Genomic DNA, 21,237 nt, shown 5'->3' on the forward strand with positions numbered 1-21,237 from the left:
TTTAAACGATTATGGACGTCGGTGTGTTTGTTGTTGTGTAGTCACGGCCTACTGGGCTGAGAGACTCATCAGACTCGCCGCGGGTGAGATCCGGGCTTTAGTTAACGGGTGGCTGAGAGGATTTAAGAAAGAAAAAATCTGGTTTCATCGCAGGTGGCTGAGGGAAGGGTTCGTTAAGCCGAGCGGTCAGAGCGTGGCAAAAAAGCGGACAGTCTCGGGCAAAAAAACTGTGGCCGCAATTTAAACTTGGGTTTTTTTTCTTCTTCACTTAATCCAAATCGCGTGTTTTCTTAAAGGGTGGAGTAATCACACCTTGGTGGTTCGATCGGGTGCGACACACACTCTCGCTCTCTGCCCCCGTATTGACCGATAACACCATGATAAACACAGGACAGCAGAGCTTTGGGGGGGGGGGGAGGGAATTTGACTGCCGGCTCGTCACCGCTCGTCCGCGGTTCCCCCCTCGCGCCCCCCGAGTCCATTCCCAGGCTCCCTCCCAGAGGGCGAGCGGCTGCTGGGTAATGGTGGCTCAGCGCATAACAAGTTGAACTTGTTGTTGTTGTTGTTATTACAGATGACAAGGGAGCCACCGGTGTAAATTGTGAGGCTGCCGCAAAGGGGGCTGCAGGGTAAATTCCGTGATATTGGGGGGGGGGGGTGCAGGGGAGGCGGCGTGCCCCTTTGACACGATGTGGGAACCCGCTTGCCGCTCCACGGCCGGAACGTCGCTTGTTAAATAATTCTCCTTGGAAGGCCTCGGCATTGTTGAAGAATCTGTAGTTGCCGTCGTTATTTGTGCCCGAGCACCGCTGCTGCCAACGCAGTGCCGCCAGGTCAGCGGTCTCGGCCACGCTCGGCCTCGGTGCGAATGTTCGCAGCACGGCTTGCACGCCGCACGCGCACAGGTGGCGGGGCGGAGCGTGCGGAGCGCCGCCGCCGCCGCCGCTGCTGCTGCTGCTGCGTGGGAGGGAGAGGTTGTGTTGGCTCGCTGGCTCGCTCGTGTCGCCGTGACATCCATCTCCTCCTTTACTTGAGCAAAGGTTGGGGTGTACGGCAGCACAGACTCGGAGCGCGCTGCACTGCGCTGCGCTGCGTTGCGCTGCGTTGCGCTGTGCTTCGTCTGCCGCGCCGATTCGTTCCGCGGCGTTCCAAGCACAACGGCATCTCGGAACGCTGCGCAGAGCCGCAGGACACACGCGGGCTCCCTATGGAACGGACGGATTCGTTGATTTGTTCGTCACTGGAAAGGGACGGTCAGAGCCCACGGTTTGGTGACGCTGCTGCTGCATTAGCAGTGGTGCACAAGCACAGACAACAACATTTCTCAATCACACCGTGTGAGCCTTGACAGGGAAATATATATCGTTTGTTTTTTTTGCTATGAAGAAGTGCCACTGCCTCCCAATACGTAATTCGTTATATATTTTTTTACTTTGAAGGCCGCAGTGTTGTTGACAAATGTGTTGAGTTTTTTATTTGGTATTTGAACCCGGCTTGGGTCTCCTCGAGGTCAGCTCGGCCTAAAATTGAGTAGCCTGGTCCAGTGATGAGAACATTTTTCTTCTCTTGGCCACTCCTACGACACGGTCAGTGGTGTCCGGCGCACGCACCGGTTATGGGCCACTGCTAGCTTGACTCGGCATTCAAATTTGTCACTCGGCGAAGTGAGTGAACATCAGCACTGGGAAAACGAAGGCAGTGGCCACACCACCTACTGCGTGTGTCCAGCTCACCTTGATGGGCGTTCGTGGGCAGCAGTGGCCCTGGAGGCTGCAGAATAGGGCCGGATAGGCGACGTTGTCCTAACACAGCTCACGATGTACGCGTGTGTAGAAAAGTGCGCATCGAAGTGTGGAAAGATGCACCCTGGGAGATAAATTGAGCGGTGGAAACAGCGGTTTGCGTGCTGCGCTACGAATCCGGGGACCTGAGGTCGATTTCTGGCCACGGCTAACATCAGTGGTGAGTGATGTCTGGATTCGTGGTGGATTTCCCCCCCCCCCCCCCCCCCAGGTAGACTGGGCCTCGAGTGAGTACGTGGTGTGGTGTGTAAATATCAGCACTGGGCAGAACAAGGAAGCAGTGGCGTCACTAGGGGGGTGCGGACCGCACCAGGTGACACCATCATAGGGGGTGACACCAACATGGCTGTCTATAAACAACTGTTGTGCAGCGTTTCAGCAGAATTATTTCTTTATATAAAAAAAAATATCCCTGTAGTTAGTTAGAACAACAACATTGTTCGTAAGCCCAGCTTACATGTACTGTATCAATATACCTACAAGGCTAAAGCTCTATGTTAATTTACTTTTTGAACCTTCTAATGCGCTCCGCTCAGAGCTGTCATTGTTACAGTGACGCTTCGAGTCACGTGGTCTCGTCTGCACGCGCTACCAGCACGCGCTGTTGTTTTTGTTGCTGCTCGTGTTTTTATAGTCGCTGATTTTGTCAAATTTTATAGTGTTTTAGCTACAATATTGTGGTAATTAGTATTTGTGAACCCATATCAGTAACTCTTTTGAGAATTACGTAGTAATTAAAGGAAATATTGTAATTTTAAGGTATTATTTAAATTTGTCTAGTTGTCTATGTCACTACTATTGCCATTACATTCAGTGATGTACGGGATTTACGATGTACGAGTAACATTAGTACAAAAAACATGACTAAGGGTTCTCTATGGTCTCGTACGGGCAGACACCATGAGGGGTGACACCATGAGTTACCGCACTGGGTGACACTGGGAGTGAAAACTCTATGAAAGGTAAACAAATCACTTAAAAAAAAAACTAAATTATGTTTTTATCTCACCAAGTAAAGCCCACCAAGCTATTCGCTTCTTTTGCAGAAGCGACCTGCCCACAAACGATCGCTCAACGAAGGGGCTTGTCATCACGTGGACATGTATAGCAGCCAAAAAATCTAAATAATTCAACAGCACCAGGCCGGGGGTGGCCTTGCGTGTGTCCGCCCCCTCTGTTTCTAACACTTGGGGGCAGCATTTTATGAAGGCTGCTCCCCGCAGTGAGGAGGATCCACGCAGCGGTGTCGTGTCACTCTGTCCTGTCGCGCGGCTCACGAGCCATCGCTGGACATCCCATGTTCATAAGACAGGGGCTATGTCTGTGTGTGTGTTGAGCTTCTTCCGTGCCGTACGTAGTCAACCGTGCTTATCGGAGGTGTGGAGGAAGGACAAAATGCTATGCGTCTCTGTGTGAGTCTCTGGCTCTCTGTGTGAGGCTAGGTATGTGTGTACGTTGATCTTCTTTCGCACTATACGTAGCCAACCGTGCTGATCGGAGGTGCTGGGGAAGGACAAGGCTATGCTCCTATAGGACAACTGCGTCCCACGAAGTGACTTCCCACAAGCGGTGGTAGATATTTTATCCCCCCCCCCCCCCACCGGGCATGGCTTGGCGATGTGCTTGTGAGTGGAGTGCGCTTCTCCGCCCGTGAGCCACCGCGTGGATTCGTGGCGATATCGGTTCCAGCGTCTTCCATGGAGGGTGGCTACTTGACTTGGGATTTTTATTCTTTACTTGACCCAGGAATGTCGCACGGAGACCCCCGAGGCTCGTTTTCAGGAGGGTCCTGCCTATGGCTGTTTGGCCAAAATGTTTCTGGTTTTTTTGGACTGGAAGAAAAAAACTGGAGAACCTGAAGAAAATCTGAATCAGAATATGTATTGATGCTGGAAGAATCCGATGAGCTATGAAGCTCTTTTTCACAGACATGTCCAGGATGAAGCGGTCAGAACGTGAGTAGGGGCAGGTTAAAAAAACCCGACACGTTTGAGGCGACCGCAATACAATTGTCCCCACCGGGTCAGCAACAACCCACTTGCTGTACTCGCCTGCTGGTTGTGCTTCAATCCGCAGAGCCACCTGGCCAGGCGAGCACGTCGGAGTAAACCGCTACGTGCAGCATGGTTTGCGCTTTCGACAGGGTCTATGGACATAGCGGGTAAAGGGGCAGCCCTGCAATTGGCCCGCTCATTCCACTGCTGTCAGAAGAGAGGGTATTTTGACCCCTACTCTTCCACGCTGGCCACTGCGTCTTGGAAGCGGTGGCAATAGCTGACGCTTTACCCCAACACGCGCGACACACCGATTGTGCGGACCAACTAAGTGGGCAATGCCCTCACTTACACCGCTGGGGTGGACAGAGGCGGTGGAAGGGGCCGGTGGATCTCACCGTTTCAACCGCCGGGAGATGGCACCAAACCGGCGCGCGAACCGTCGCACTTTTGCACGGCCGTGGCAGCTTCCCAACGGGAACATTTGTGGCCGTGAAATGACGGGGCCGCTGCATGAAGCTGTTCGAAGCATGAGGCCTGAACATGGCCGAGCCAGCCCATTAATTGTACCGTTTGGGGCCATGCGTGAACTTTTCTAAGTGTCACTCGGAGAAGCCTACACAAGAACGCTTGCAGACTGATTTGCGTTAATTATTTTGGGTGCTAAAATCAAACAACTTCAAACGAAGGCACGGGGGCAGTTTTGTTATCGACACCGGGATGCGTTTGCCAGGCTGTCCAAAACCAGTTTGAAGCTTCAGAATAACCTATGAACCCACAGCCTTAACACTGACCCACAGCATCAACACTGATCCACAGCATCAACACTGACCCACAGCCTCGATACAGAGACTCAACTTTTGCTCAATTCCTTTCACCTCCATTCACCAGACTAAATTCCCACCATCCTGGGAGCCGCTCCACGCTAATCTCTGGAGCCCAGCGACTTTTAAAGCGGTGATGGCAGCGCGTGGTTTAGCGGCCATGGTCCAGGACGTGAGCGGCCGAATGGGCGTTCTTTCGTTTGCACCGAGCAGATCTCCACCGCCGCAGCAGAGCCATCGCCCCGTGGACCAATGATGCAATAAGACAGCATCGCGTCATTGTTCGGGGTTGGGTCTTCCCTTTGAGCAAGGCCCGCTCGGGTTTCTGTTCAAACCCGTCAGGACCAGGTTCCGCGAGCGCGTGTGCGTGGCGTGCGTGGCGCCCACCGTCGCAGCCAACGGTAGCGGCCTCTCCCTTTGATGTAAGGAATTGCAACAATGCGACGCTTATCTGCCACTCCGTCCGGTCTGCTTAGATCGTGGCAAACACTGGAAAAGTACCCAGCGATCCGGAGCCAGACAACTCGATCGAGTGACTCGGCGTTGGGGGCGGCACAGGGATGAGCGAGTCCTCAGGATTTCAGCACGACCTGGCCGCCTCTTTCACCGACTTGCCGCTCGGGGCCGGAAAAACCCCCCCGAGTGCGGAGTGAGGCCACGGTCATCGACTTTCTGAAAGCTCAGGAAACTCCGGGGCCAATTGTGGCGATTTGCATGTACGTACGGATGTTGAACTTAATTTCGCAACTTACTTAGCCAACTGTACGAATCGGAGGTGCGTGGAAAGAACTGCAAACTAAGTACAAAAAGCATTTTTAAATACGTTTATGAATCTAGATGATTTAAAAGTGCATTGCTCCAGTGGCTTCCTAATATCGGAAGGAAGAGCGTTCCAGACGGTCGCAGAAGCGCGAATGAAAGTGCACGATGCTGCGAGACCGTCTTTGTTCGATGGTGAGCCACAAGCCGCTGCTGCGAGGATGACCGGGGTTCTGCAAGGCATCGTGCTTCATTGGTGGCAAGCACTTTGTGTGTAATGAGTGCGACCTTGCAACGTATTCGTTCGGCAACCGGAAGCCAATGCAGCTCGGCGAGCACTGGACGGATATGAGTTATCTGCCGCCTCGGATGAGGCACCAATCTTAAGACTGGTGCCTCATTCGTCGACCTGTCTTGGGCCTACAATTCGGATCGGAAGCCTGTGGCCTGGTGCTGTGAAGCTGACGGAATCCTCCTGCCACACGCCCCAACGCCACCGCCGATTTGGCCATCACAGATGCATCGCATTGATCTGGGCTCACCTTGCTCCCTTTGCTGTTTGTTTATTTACGGGTCAATTATCATTAATGATTATGTTCATCATCTATGGGACCTTTTTTGCCAATATCCAAAATGATAAAAGATAAGAATGTTTTACCCTCTCTGGTAATAAAGCAGGATTTGTGTCAAAATGTTCAAACACCAAATAGAAACCTCTCGCGAGGAATCAAGTCGGCATTAACCACACGCACTTGTGGTGGACATGCAAACAAACATGCTCTGATAATGATATTTATGTATTGTCTTTGAAACCAGAGACAGCCTTCTTTTGTGGCCTTGTATGCACCAGTGTTAGACCAGAGGACGCCCAGCAGGCGAACAGTACAGAGACAAAAGGTATCATGTGTTTTGAACATCTTTATTGCCAGAAAGGGTAATACCTATTCTTATTTTTCATCATTATTATTGCTCCGCTTGTTTAGCCAGGACGACATCACAGAGTCTTAAGACAGTTTTGCAGGAGGGTCCTGCCAAGCTGTTGCTGCCATGCGTGATCCCAGTCGAGGAACCTGCATGACATTTTGAAATGTTGCCGGTTCAATTGCGCGTTCATTCGTTCGTTCGTTTTATCTCTTGGCGGAAGCCCCGGAAGAACATTCGCGGAGACAGCAGGAGAAACGTAGAAACTCCACGGAGAAACAGGGTGCCCGGGGCGGGAAACCCAGGCCTTCCTCACTGTGATGCCACGCTTTCTCATGACCGCACCGCCCTGCCGCCCATCATTTTGAGACATTCTTCTTTGTCCATTTTGACGCGTCGTAGTCGTAGCAGGAGTAGGATTTCGCGACCGATATCCGTTGTAAAGGTTTTTTTTTTTGGGTTAGATCACCGTGTAAATATGAATGTGTCGTCAAAACCCGCCACCACTCGACGCAGCCAATCAGTGAGGTTTGTCTCTTCCCCCACCATGTTATGCCCTGGAAGGTGATCAACCTGGCGAGGGGTCGAACCCAGAAAAATTCCGCTCTCCGTGGGTGGGGGGGGGGGTTAAATCTCGTGACAACGCAAGGCTTCCGTGCCGCCGGTACCGCCGGTACCGCCACTGCCGTGCCGCGGTCAGCGCCGTTAAAAGTTCAACCACCTTCCGCAAATCGGCTGAAAGGGGGTCGCGATTCGGGGGGGGGGGGGGGGGGGTCAAGTGTATTTTTCGTTGAACCAGGCGAGAGGAACTCAGAGGCTATGAGGAGTCTGATTTGCAAGCGCGACCTGGGGCAGTGGGTCATGGCTCTGCTCGCGCATCGATTCCCCCTCCGCCACTGTGCGTGGCGCGTGCAGGATCTGCAGTCGGTACACACGTATAGAATATGAAAGCGGAGTGAAGCTGTGGGCTCTTGTGCACCTCCGCCAGCTCCTGTATCACCCCACCGCTGCACAAGGGCCTCCGCACGCCATGTCAGTCACGTGGGTCGCTCGGCCATACTTCACCGCGTTGGCCAGCGCGTGTTTGTTGAAGCGGACGGGGCGCACGGAACAGTTCAGGTGTCGTGCTCGCCGCCACTTTGTCTTGGCCGGGCATCAAATTCGTCTTGGCTAGGTTCATAACGCACGGCGCTAACAACCCCTGCAGCGGTGGTCGCCTAATGCCTCACGCTGCTGGCATGGTGGCAAAATATATATATACCGTAACTCACGTTTATAATAAATGTTTTTTTTGGGTTAGATTGCGTAAGTATAAATGTGTCGTTAACCCGCGACCACCCGACACAGCCAACCAGTAAAGGTTTGTCACGTAAACAGAACGTGCCCAAGTAGTTACTGGGTCAGCCCACCGGTGTGCTGGAGAGCAAACCCAATTGACGCATGCGACGTAATGCGCGTGAGACTCGTAAGTAGTCGATTGGTCCGCCCCCGATTCGATTCGTGATTTTGACGGGAGCGCAACGATGGGTATTGAACCGGTGAACCCGAGAGCCGCAGCGCTGCGTGGATCGCGGTGCCGGCTCTGCCTGGCGTTGCCGCGGCATGGCGTGGGTCGGGGCGAGCGGGCGCGTAATCAGGCCGTGAAATCTCGCCGTGTGTGCGCGCGCGCGTGAACTTCAGGAGCGGCTGGGTGTCTCACGAGAGCCGTTGATGACCGGTTCAGCCGGTGCCGCTGGGTTTGGATCGGGGCTACAGCCGCCCCTGATCAATAACCCCCCCCCCCCCCCCGGGGTTCCCCAATGCAGCGAGGCGTTGGTGGAGTCAGTCCGGTCGTCAATGACTGAACCGAAGAAATACAAACAAAACATCCAGTTAAACGCGTTGAAGGTAACACATGAACGCAACACATTCCATTGCTGCAAAACACGATTAAGGCTGCGCAGAATTATGGGAAACACCCACAATTCCATGCAGGCGCGGTTTTACACCACACATTTATTGAGCACAGCGCCAAGTTGCTGTTTTCGCTTCGCGAAGGACGACAAAAAACGCAGCACGCCGTTTGGATCTTAGCAGCAAATGCTTTCGAGTGGATTGCCAGAGCCACGTCTGGCTCGTCGAGCCCGGAGAGCCATCGCTGGCACCAGGGCCCCCTCCAACGGACGGCGTCGGTGCCACGGAACGACTCCGCCCCCCCTCCACCCCCAAGTCGCCGCGGTTGTCCCCCCCCCCCTCTGTGACGGAGTCTCGATCGTCTCCCGCTCGTCAGTGACTTCGATATTTCAGGCTTCGTGAATCCGGGAGAGTATTTAATGTCTACTGGTGGAATCCGATGAGCTAGCTGTAAACGGTACAAAAACACGATAGGAGTGCAAAGTATAGGCAAGCTAAGTAAATTATTTTAAAATATACAAATAAAACTACATTATTTGTTATCTTGCCAGGTAAAGCTCACCAAGCTATTGAATTATTTTTCAGAAGCGACCTGGCCACAAATGATAGCTTCAACAAAGCTACTTGTCACGTGAAAATGTACAGCATCAAATTAATCAAACAAAAATCTCAATGCATGTTTCAAAATGTGGAAGGAAAAACCGGAGCGCTGAGCTGTTTCTAGATTAATTATTTTACAAATTATTTTTAATCGCGGCTTCTTGAGATGGAAAATCCATTCGGAAATCTCCCACTGTGGTTCGTCCGTTTGTCACAAGGTTGTCTTGGAAGAGAGTCTTAGGAGAAATGATTTTAAAAATCCTTCAGGTGGCATGTGCGTGCGTACGTATGTATGTTGGTTGAACGTCTTCCGCACCGTATAAAGCCAACCGTGCTAATCGGAGGTATGGGCAAAGGACAACAAACTAAACACAAAAAGCATTTTGAAAGGAATGAGTTTTCAATCGAGATGCTTTAAAAGTGCATGGCTGCAGTGGCTTCCTAGTATCGGAAGGAAGAGCGTTCCAGATGGCCGCAGAAGCCCATCTGACAGCGCCGCGATGCAGTGACCGTCTTTGTTCGATGGCGGTGCATTAATCCTCTTCGCGACCGCTCCACCCGCTGCGTGCCAATGAGAGGTGCGAACCCCGGCTAAACGACATCGGCTCGTTGTTTCACAACCGTGGCGGGGGTGGCCCTGTGGTCGGAGCGTTTCACCCACAATCGCGAGGGCCGAGAGTTCACGCGCCGATCGGTGGTCGACTCGGCCGGGCATCGCCACCACCACCGGCAGGGTGAGCACGAGTTCAGCCGCACCACCTTGCCAGGAAGTCTACGGCGGTTGCCCCACGGAAGGACCCGCTCCCGCCGTCGGAATGTGGAGTGTTGACCGCGTGCACGGGACTCGCCGGTGACGAACTCCGCGGGGCGAGGCCGTGGCTCCCCGTCGGACGCGCAGCGCGACGCGGAGCCCTCGCCGCGACGGCTCCGTCGCCGCCACGTGACGACGACGACGACGACGACGACGCAACCTGAAGGGAAATGACTCGTGCAGCTGTCATCGTCTGGCGTGCGCGGTGCTTCGCACGCCGGACGCAACTCCGCGGCTGCCTCACACCGTGGTGTGTGCGCGTGTGAGGGGTGGAGAGAGAGAGAGACACGGATGGAGAGACAGAGAGACACCGTGGTGTTTGCGCGTGTGAGAGAGAGAGACGCACAGAGAGACATGGAGAGAGACTGAGAGACAAAGACAAACAGAGAGACAGCCAGAGAGACAGACAGAGGCAAAGAAAGACAGATACTGTATATAGATGGATGCAGAGGCAGACAGTAAATACGAGACAGACACAGAGCGATCGATAGACGAAGAGAGAGAGAGTTGAAGACAGAGAGACAGAACAGGGACGCAGAGAGACGCATACGTGGAGAACGAGACACACACACAGATTAAGAGACAGATAAAGAGAGATTGAGATTGAGAGACAGTCTGACAGAGATACAGAAAAAACTAAGTTGTTATCAGACGAGTTTACACTCACGTTGCATTGCGGCTGAGAGACTCACAGACTTAGATGGGACAGAGAGAGACTGAGACAGACACACACAGAGACCAAGACAGAGACACACATAGAGGGACTGAGACAAAGAACCTGAGAGAGACACAGAAACAAAGACACAGAGAGAGACTGAGAGAGAGAGACACAGGGAGAGACTGAGAGAAGACACACACACAGAGAGAGACAGACAGAGAGCCTGAGAGAAACACACAGAAGGAGAGAGAGAGACAGAGAGAGAGACTCAGAGAGAGACTGAGAGAGACACAGAGAGAGAGACTGAGAGAGAGAGACACAGAGAGAGACTGAGAGAGAGAGACACACACACACAGAGAGAGCCTGAGAGAGACACAGAGAGAGACTGAGACAGAGACACAGAGAGAGACTGAGAAAGAGACACAGAGATAGACTGAGACAGAGACACAGAGAGATTCTGAGAGAGAGACACACACAGAGAGAGGCTGAGACAGAGACACACAGAGAGATACTGAGACAGAGACACAGAGAGAGGCTGAGACACAGAGGCACGGAGATGCGTGGGGTTGGGCCACTGGGAATTCACACAAAAAACCCCCCCACACACAAACACGACGCATTCCACTTTTTCAGCATCGCAGCGTTCCGCGACCTTTAAACCCTTCGCCGCGCACGCGGCAGTGAGCGCCGGCACAGTCGGCGGGAGCGCCGCGCACGATCGCGCCTCCTCCTCCTCCTCGCCGCCCCGTCGCTTCTCGTGCCGTTCCAACTCGGACGCCGCTCGCGCCGGATTGTCGCGCGTTCCGAGCTGCCGTCGGAGACGTCGCTTTCCGTGGAAAAAATTTAATTTGGCTGCCGGATACCCAGACCTACGGTGGTGGTGGTAGGGGGGGCGGGCAACGACCCTCTTCTGAGCGGCCCTCGACGATTTTCCGAGATTATTATTAATTTTGTTAGATTTTTTTTGTAATTCGTGGTCCCGCTTTGCGGCGGCCGTGGACAACTCGAGAGCGCTCCCCGCCGCCCGGGAGAGGAGAAGGAGGAGGAGTGAGCGACCCCCCAATTCGTCGACGCGCTCCACACGCCAGCTTCCGACGCGGAAGCCTCCGGCCATGGAGAGATACTGGTCCTTCTCCTCGCACTATGGTGAGGGCACGTTTGTTCGTCGCTCCGTCTGTGTGTGTGTGTCGGGGGGGGGGGGGCGGGAGTGGTCGCGCAGTCGTTGGGCAAGCGCAACACTACCATCGCGTTGGGCGGCGAGGAGATGTTTACTCCCTCGCCTGCTATACAGGAGGTCGTGGATTCGATCCCGACCCTGACGCCTGCTGCTGTAAATTTGGCGTCTGCATGTTCTCTCTCGCTCTCCCCGTAGTCGCGTGGATTTTTTTCGGTCCTCCAGTTTTTCCCCTCCACATTTAGACGTCACACGTTTAGAGTATTAGGCCGCGATAATTTTCCACACGATTATAAGCCACTTCGTTGAACGATCAATTGTGGCCATGTTCCTTCTGGAAAAAGAGCTCTGTAGCTCAGTGGGGCCTCCTTACCCTGGTAAAATGAAAAAATGGTTTAGTGTAATAATTTAAATAGTTAAACCTGGGTTCGACTCCCACCCGCGTGACGATCCTCGCCTTGCGAGTGATACGTGGACGTGTCCCCGGGGCCTTCCGCCAGTTGCCTGCAGTGGCAGCGTGTGGACACAATCGGCGCAACGCCTTTACCATTGACAGGTGCCTGCTAACAAAAGCGGAATAACAAGCACAGCACATCGGTCTGCATGGGGTGCCGGCCTCATCCGCGGTGACTGACCCGGCCCGACGGATGCTCATGAGCGGCGCGAACCCGAGGCAGTCTGCCGAGGCTGGCGTAGTACTTGGTTGTCTGTGCATGTATAAGGTGTGCTTATATCCAGCGTCTAGCGTAGTACTTTCCGTTGTGATATTGTTAGAAATGGGCCAGTGTCTCTGGTCGCAGAGTTAAACTCGGAGTCGGGTTGTCGCGAGTTCAATCCCTGGGCAAGAGTTGAACAACTCATTATCATCATCGTCATCACACCTCTGGGGTTAGAAGATTATGTTTCTCACGAACGATGGCAATGTGATTCAGTAGCTAAATGCCGATGTCGAGGTCTGCTCACTACCACGGGAGGACTTCAGGAGTGAGTTTGTGTCGCTTTGCTATTCCTCCGTCGAAGGAGCACAGACATTACAGTGGTTTAGTCTGTGGTCCATAGTGTGCGGTTTGCATCGTCACAATCGCACTGCTGTGGAGATGTTCGCATCGGCCTGTTGACGACGCTCCGATGAGGATGATGGTCACACCACCGGTGTCTTCGATGAGGAGGAGGGAGGAGGAGGAGGGAGGAGGAATTTCAAAGCCAGGAGGCGCCTCGATTGTTGGGTCTCGAGCAGGGGCATTTATTCTGGGGCCGTCCGCCGTGGGCTCCGTGGACTCCGCGATGAGCCCCCACCGCGTCACCTTGAGCGCTGCCGCCGTGTCGGCGAAACGGACGTCGTGAACTCGAGCCGAGGTACGGTCGGTGGAATGAAACTGGGGAGCGCTGTTCGATGGTGGCCCACAATGCACGGCGGCCTCGCGCGCGAACGGAGAGTCACAGAGCAGTCCCCCTTGGTTACGCGTTTCAAATCGCGGAGCGGCATCGGGTGAGACCTCTCGACGGACGTGTTTGCGTACGTGCGCACTCACGCAATGCAGAGAACGTTGAATTTCTCTCTCGCCGCACGTAAGCCAACCGTGTTCATCGGACAGGTGCGGGGGACAACAGCTGACGTGCACACGTGGCCGTCCCGGAGGCCATCGAGTAGGTCCGGATGTAAATATTCAAACTGCTGATCGGCTTAATGTAGCCGCCACGCAGGAACCACGCGAGTACCACGTGGCGGGACGGCGATCGTGCCGTGGACTGGGGAGGAGCGTGGCACTTCCCACCGCTTGTGTCGAGTGTTTGTAGCCTGGGCGAAGGCAACATGTTGTGGGTGTCTCTCCTGGCCACATCACAAACTACTGGGGTGGGTGAGGTGGGTGGGGTGAGGGTGCCCGGACCCCCACGACACCCCCCCACCCCAACGGCCACGTCCCACCCCTCCCGCCGTGGCCGTGGCGCTGCGGGCGGCGACTGCTCCGTGGAGAGAAGCTCGCCGTGCGCTCGTTCGGGGGTTTGTGCCGAGTGACCGCCCCCCACCCTCCCCCCGTCGGTGCGGGTTACTGGGGGGGCGGGGGGCGGCAGCAGCGACTCGTGTGGGCGGTTTTGAGGGACAACGCTGCAGGCTGCAGCGTGTGGTGGTGGTGGTGGTGGCGGCGGCGCCACTGCAGCTCCACGGGGATCCAGCGGGGCGCGATGCGGCCCCAAGCGCCGTCTCGGGGCTCTCCGGACACCCCGAAGACCCGGAACGACTTGTTACTGGCAGAACGACTTACTAGCGGAACGAGTTGTCACTAGCGGAACGACTTACTAGCGGAGCGTCTTACTAGCAGAACGACTTGTTACTGGCGGAACGACTTGTTACTAGCGGACCGACTTGTTACTAGCGGAACGACTTACTAGCGGAACGAGTTGTCACTAGCGGAACGACTTACTAGCGGAACGTCTTACTAGCGGAACGATTTACTAGCGGAACGAGTTGTCCCTAGCGGAACGACTTACTAGCGGAACGACTTACTAGCAGAACGACTTGTTACTGGCGGAACGACTTGTTACTAGCGGACCGACTTGTTACTAGCGGAACGACTTACTAGCGGAACGAGTTGTCACTAGCGGAACGACTTACTAGCGGAACGTCTTACTAGCGGAACGATTTACTAGCGGAACGAGTTGTCACTAGCGGAACGACTTACTAGCAGAACGTCTTACTAGCGGAACGATTTACTAGCGGAACGAGTTGTCACTAGCGGAACGACTTACTAGTGGAACGACTTACTAGCGGAACGAGTTGTCACTAGCGGAACGAGTTTGTCACTAGCGGAACGAGTTGTTACTGGCGGAACGACTTACTAGCGGAATGACTTACTAGCGGAACGAGTTGTTACTAGCGAAAGGAGTTGTTACTGGCGGAACGACTTACTAGCGGAGCCCGAGCCAAGTTATGAAAGAATACGTAAAACGGGTGTCGTTCCGAAGGGCTTAACGGCGTGCGATGAGCGCGCACATTCGTGGCGGGCTGGGACTCGTGAGGGTGCGCGATGAGAAATGCTCCGACTTCACTTCCTGAGCCGTCGAACGCAGACGGTCACCGCATCGCGTGGCACTTTCAGGTGTGCACTTTAACATCTAAATCCTTTCTCGAGAAATGCTTTATTTTAGTTTGTTGTCCACCCACCGCACCTCCGATGTAGCACTGGTGGCTACGTACGGTGCGAAAGAAGTTCAATATACATCAACGATTTACTTTGTTTATTTTACCAGGTAAGGGTTACTGAGCTGTTTAGCTCTTTTTCCGAAGTGACCTGGCCACCACAAATGATCGCTGAACAAAAAGTGGCTTATCACGTGGAAATGTATCGCCGCCAAATACTCTGAATGCTCAATGTGGGGAAAACCGGACGACCCGGAGACAAATCCACGCGACCACCACGGGAAGAGAGAACACGCAAAATTCCAAATACACAGCAGGCGTCAGGGTCAGGATCGAACCCACGATCTCCTGAATGTTTAACACGTAGGCTTTTGCAACCAATATCATCCGTAATATAGGTGCGTTGTCATAGTAACGAATTGGCACGTTCTGTTTACGTAACAAACCTGACTAATTGGCTGTGTCCGATGGTGGCGGGTTTAACGACACATTTATATTTACGCAATCTATCCCACAAAAACGTATATTATCGAACACCTGTATACCTGGCGAGGTACTTAACATCTTGCCACGTACGTACGCACACGTACACGTTGTGTGGCTCTGCTTTGGCTGCTATCAGCTGGGTGGCCCCGTGCTCAGAAAAAAACACTCTGCTCACTACAACCTCACAAAGCGAGAGTTAAATTCCCGGGCGGCGAGTCGACTCAACCCGACCGCCGTCGTCGCCGTCACAATCTGCGTGGCGTGGACAAATTGACAGTCGGCACGCTCGGTATTGTCGCGTCAATGCAGTCCGATCACTTGAGAACAACTTCTTGCGGCGGCGATGCTGTTGGAAATTCACTGTCGCTGCCACTGTGAGATGAAGTCCCCCCCCAGCCCCCCCTCCTGCCCCCCCCCTCCTGCCCCCCCCCTCCTGCCCCAGGCTGTCTCCATCACACTGTGTAACAAAATGTTTTTTCTTTTGTTCCTGGGCAGTAAGTGTTATTTTCTTATTGCTTATGCCTCAAGTACAGAAACTGGCGATGATTCCCAACAAACTTTGCTTCTGTGACCAGGACACAAAAGCCAAGTGAATAATCCACTCCATTAATAACGCTGTGGAACAATCTTGACTTAAAACTTTCGTGACTGCAGGAATTCATACTCTTGGTTCTTTCGGTAAAGCCACGTAGATAGAAAATAAAAATTGAATTAAATTAAAAATAAAAGCAAAAAAACACTTTGGTTTTTTGCCACTTTGGTTTTGTGCTTTTATTAAAATGTTTTTTTTTATTAAATTTTTATTTAAATGTTCTATCTACGTGACATTACCAAAAGAACTAAGAATACTGTGTAACACATTTTTTGAAATGTACCTATTTTCAATGAGAAAACGTGTGCATTTGTGCCTTTCGTTCACATAAAGTCCTCGTCACAAAAGAAAAGTTTGTGGGGAATGATAATAGCCACTTTCTGTTCTTTTGAGGAATAAGCAATTAGAAAATAACACTTACTACCCAGGAACAAAAATCGTGTTACATCGTGATCATCAGCTCAGCATCTCGCGACCAAAACGATCCATCTCCCCGCATCCCTGCCTCGACCACCGGCTGTCACCCCCCCCCAACGAGCCCCACTCACGTTCCCGAGCGATCGACGCGACGTCTCTCTCGGACTTGTTTGTTTCCGCGCGTGCTGTTCCTCTGTCTCTCGGTGTAATGCCAAAACGTGCTTCCTTGAACACTTTCTCTCAGCTGTTGTTCCATTTTATTGGGGCGAGGAGGAGGGGGAGGGGGGGTTACATGGAAGAAGGCTCAGCGGTCAGCCCACCACCATTCTCGCGGCCTTACACAAAGGACAAAGATCCACCGCGTAGCCCTAACAGACTGTTGGGGCGAGTGCTGTGAGTGTGAGCGCCTATGAAGGCCCCGCACGGCGCACTCGGGGTTTGGGGTGGCCAGCAACGCACCCGGCCGCCTTTGTATCCCCAGCGGCGATGTTTACGCACCGCACCGGGTGCTCATTCGAGGCCGCGTCCACCTTGGTGAGGCCCAGGACCGGTGCAGACGTTCGTCACCGGTGGCGGTAGCCGTGAGCCAGAGAATCGCAACTTCGTGCCCCGCCCGGTTCGTAGCGGTGGCGCGCCAACCGCTGCGCCACCGCTCCCCACCCACGGCGTTGCAACCACCGGCCCCCCCCACCCATGCCCTCTGCTAACAGAAGCTCTCTCGCGTGCCCGTCGGCCTTCCCTCGGCGCCCGCCACCGTCCGGCGCAGCCCCCCGGCCGAAATAAATTTCCGTCCGTCGGATCTCTCCGTTCCGTCCGGCTGCCCGACCCTCGCTCCGCTGAAGGAAGCCTTCGGGCAGCCCACGCAGCAGCCCCCCCCCTCCCCCCCTCCGGTATTTGATCGAATACGGCAGATTTGGACGGGAGCTGCCGTGGCGCGCGTGAGACTCGTCCGCCGTGTTGCCCTGTGTCAAGGGGACCGGTTCGGCAGATTCCAGCCACGCGGTGTACGTCTGCAAAAATGTGACGTGCCTGTTCTCTGCTTGAATATCCGTCCGTCCGCGCAGATTGTCCATCTGCTGGTCTCTCTCTAGCCCCTTTCTGATTCCCTGTTTACTTTACCATATCTCTATTTCTCTCTCTTTCACTATAAACTAAAACTAAAAAAATATATTTTACCAGGTAAGGCCCATTGAGTTATATAGCTCTCTTTCAGAAGCGACCTGGCACACAAATGATATCTCAACGAAGTGGACATTTATAGCAGCCAAATGCTCCAAACGCACGTTGATTCTCAATGTGGAGGGAAAACTGGAGGAGCCAGAGAAAAATGAACGTGATCACGGGGAGAACATGCAAACTCCAAATATACAACAGGCGTCAGGGTCAGGATTAAAACCACGACCTCCTGCATAGCAGGTGAGGGAGTGAGCATCTCCTACCCACCTTGGCACCCTCTCTGTCCACCGGTCTCTGTCTCTGCCTTTTCTGCTGCCTATCTGTCTCCGTTTGCCTCACCTCGAGGTCAGATCCCGGTTGGGGCGTGGTCTCAACCCATCTCTGCCCCCCACCCATAGGAATTTGGAATTTCTACAATGGGTTATGATAGGCACCATCCCACGCTAGTGTTTGCTATTTATTGTTGGTATTACGCTTCATTGGTAAATGTGTACGTACGTACGTGTGTTTAACTTCTTCCTCACCGTACGCAGCCAACCGTGCCAATCGGCGGCGTTTATCTAGGAAGGCCCTCACCGAGGCTCAAGACTCTTTTTCGGGAGGGTCCTGCCCAGTTCTCGCAGTTGGGAGGTGGGGGGGGTGACGTCGCTGCTGCTGCTGTGTGATCCCAATTGTGGGGTCACATTTCAGCATTGGGAAGGTTTGGTGACAATACCGGGTACGTTGACTTTTTTGGAGCCATGGGAGACAACAAAGATAATCCGGAGAAAACCCACGCAGGACAGGGGGGGGAGGACATACAAAGACGAAGATCCCCCGTGTAGCCTTCACAGACTGTTGGGGCAAGCACTGTTAGCGAGTAGCACCAATGAAGGCCGGCACGGCACATAATGGGGTAGATGGCCAGCACCATGCCCGGCCGCCTTTGTCTCCCCGGTGGCGATTTTTTTACAAACTTCGCCAGGTACTCGTTTGAGGCTGAGTCGACCCAGGTAAGGCCCAGGACCCGTTCAAATAATTATCAAGACCGTTGTTGGCTGTGAGCCGGATTCGAACTCCGGTCGCCGGGAGAATACAAACAGAATCTGGAGGAAAACCTATGCAGGATAGGGCGAGGACATACAAACACCAAACCGAAAGGCGTCCGAGTCGGGAATCGAACCCAGGCCCTCCGTGCTGTGAGGAGGCGGCAGGTTGTCGCCACTCGCGCTGCCAACCCCGTCCGCCCTGGCGGAGGCGCCTGAACGTTTCACTCAGATTCGTCCGGCCTCCGTCTTCTTCCTGGTGCCAGACGATCACTTGCTCCGCTGCGGCGTCACGGGGATCGGCGAGCTCTCCCATGACAGCCGTTCACTCCGGCCACATTCTCAGCTGCTTCGAGTAATAAAGGTGGTGAATCGCAAGGAATCGTGGATCACAACGGGTTCTCACCTGGCCCTAAGAGGTTTCAACCAGGTGAATGTTTATTCACGGTCATGAAAACTGGAATAATAATGATCATAATAATTTCATTTATGAAAATAGGGTTTTTCCCCCTTTTTTCTGGCAATAAAACAGGTGTTAAGATGTTAAAACACCAAACTGAAACATTTTACAAGGAATCATGTCTGCATTAACCACAATACTTGTGGTCAGAATGTAAACAAAAAACACACTCTGATAATAATAGATGATGCATTGCCCTCGAAACTGATTGGTCCACACCAGAGACGGCTTTCTAACATTCATGTCGCGCTTTTCATCAAGCGCTCTGCAGAACACCGCAGCAGACACTCAGCATTAAAATAATACTATAATTACATTTTAAGAATAATTTACTAAATTAACTCAACGTTGAATAAGCGGAAATGTGCAAATAGGTTTAAAGGCGCATTTTAAAAACGTCCACAGACTCAGAGATCCATAACTTCCCGTGGAAGAGCTTTCCGCTGGAATCGACTCTCACCAAGTTGAATAAACGATGTTGATTATAAACGCCAACGAATCTAATTTGCGTCCCGTGTGGCTCACTAAAGGAGGATCGATCACGGGAAATAACGAACCACAATGGGCATTCACCTCGCCAGAAAAAACGGACAGCGACCGTGAGACGTGATGGATCTCGATGGACTCCGATTGGCGGCATGAGTAAAGGTGTTGGTGTTGTCTGGTATCTGCCTCCGCACGCGAAACAGATGGAGACCTTAAATTAAATCATGTTGTCTGTGGCATATGTAAATGACTCGTCGCAAGTCACCCAGTCCGTAAACAAACAATAACGGCTCTTTCTAAAATACGCACGTGTATACACTCGCACACAAACGCGCGTGCACGCCGAGATGCACACACGCACGCACATAAATGGACAAAGACCAAAAAAGATAGAGATCCTCCGTGTAGCCCACACACACTGTTGGGGCAAGTGCTGTTCGCGAGCACCCATGCAGGCCGGCACGGCACACGAGGACGGGTGGTGTGGTCAGCACCACACTCGGCCGCCTTTCTATCCGCAGTGATGTTACCCGTGATGGGGAATTAAACTCGGGTCGCTGGGTTCATAGCGCATTGCGCTCACCACATAAAGACAAAGATACCCCTCTATAGCCTAGAGCAGACTTTTGGGGCAAGTGCCGTTAGTGAGGACCTATTAAGGCCGGCACGGCATACGAGGGGGTGGGTGGCCAACACCACGCCCGGCCGCCTTTGTCTCTCCAGTGGCGATATTTTGGCGTCACACCGGGTAATCATTTGAGGCTGAGTCGACCGAGGGGGAGGCCCAAGACCAGTTCAGATCATCGTCTCTGGTGTTGGCTGTGAGCGGAAATCGAACTCGGGTCGCCGGGTTCGTAGCGCAGCACGTTAACCGCTACGCCATACGTAGCCAACTCTGCTAACCACACACACACACATTCACGCACACACACACACATAAACACGCATAAACGCGATTAATTCAAGTAAATGGATTAATGGCCGCACTCAAAGACATTCTACAATATAAATGCATGCAATTTAAATAAATCAAACTGGATTTTAACACGACCCAGGTCATCGAGTTTATGAATGCTCAATTTTTATCGTCAGCTTTTATAAAATGTAATTTTTGTAATTGAGGCTCCTCCGCGTGGTGGCTCACAACGATTAAAACCGCACAGTCACCAGTGCGGTTTTGAGAAATATTTTTTTTTATTAAGAGGCGTTAATTTCAACGTCACGATTTTGCCGACGTAATAGCAGACGTTACATTAATGTTACAGACATTACATTGATTAATGTAACAGACGTTACAGTCGTTACATTGACGAATGTAACAGACGTTACAGACGTTACATTGATGAATGTAACAGACGTTACAGACGTTACATTGATGAATGTAACATACGTTACAGACGTTACATTGATAAATGTAACAGGCGTTACAGACGTTACATTTTTTAATGTAACAGGCGTTACATTGATGAATGTAACAGACTTTACAGCCGTTACATACGTTACATTTATAAACAATTGAGTCCCTGTGGGGGGGGAAAAGCCCTGGAAGGAACTCCACAGAGGCGCTAATCAATCGGGGCTTTCTCTCTTTTTATTCCAGTCTGCCACGGCACCGTCTTGCCTCTCCTTTCTCAGCAACGCCTTCCCCGCGTTCATTTGAGAAGGTGAAATTCTACCCGCGGCGTTTTCACCGAAAGAAGGGAATAGCAAACTGAATAAGTCTTCTTTTGTCGATCGGTGTCCGACTCGCTGCGCTTGAGACGCACGGGTGACTGAAATGGCTGCCTCGTCGTTATGGTGGACCTCTCTGTCTGGTTGCTGTCATCGCATTTTCCTCGCGAGTTGGAAATTGTGAGTTCAAATCCCCGTCAGGAGTTGATTCAGCCCACCACCATCATCATCTCTCTGCGGTCAGTATATTTAATCGTTATGGTGGACCTCTCTGTCTGGTTGCTGTCATCGCATTTTCCTCGCGAGTTGGAAATTGTGAGTTCAAATCCCCGTCAGGAGTTGATTCAGC

General features: G+C 52.8%; 1 protein-coding gene across 7 annotated transcripts in view; it reads left to right on the forward strand.

Annotated features, from left to right (window-relative positions):
* The window catches only part of LOC144948522 (retinoic acid receptor RXR-alpha-B-like), a 143,954-nt gene that overhangs the window by 71,071 nt on the left and 51,646 nt on the right, over window positions 1-21,237 (forward strand). Inside the window, exon 2 of one of the 7 annotated variants that reach the window (XM_078878088.1) lies at window positions 3,284-3,374. The exons of 4 other annotated variants lie outside the window; for them this stretch is intronic. Coding sequence is in view for 1 of the 3 variants with exons in the window: in XM_078878087.1 (XP_078734213.1) it covers window positions 11,375-11,408 (34 nt within the window). In the remaining 2 variants the exon portion in view is untranslated. Of the gene's footprint in view, window positions 1-3,194; window positions 3,215-3,283; window positions 3,375-11,037; window positions 11,409-21,237 lie in introns of those variants that run through there. 2 more of the 7 variants (XM_078878089.1, XM_078878087.1) reach the window with 2 other exon arrangements.

This window comes from Lampetra fluviatilis, chromosome 49 (genome assembly GCF_964198595.1).
Source record: "Lampetra fluviatilis chromosome 49, kcLamFluv1.1, whole genome shotgun sequence".
Lineage (NCBI taxonomy): Eukaryota > Metazoa > Chordata > Hyperoartia > Petromyzontiformes > Petromyzontidae > Lampetra > Lampetra fluviatilis.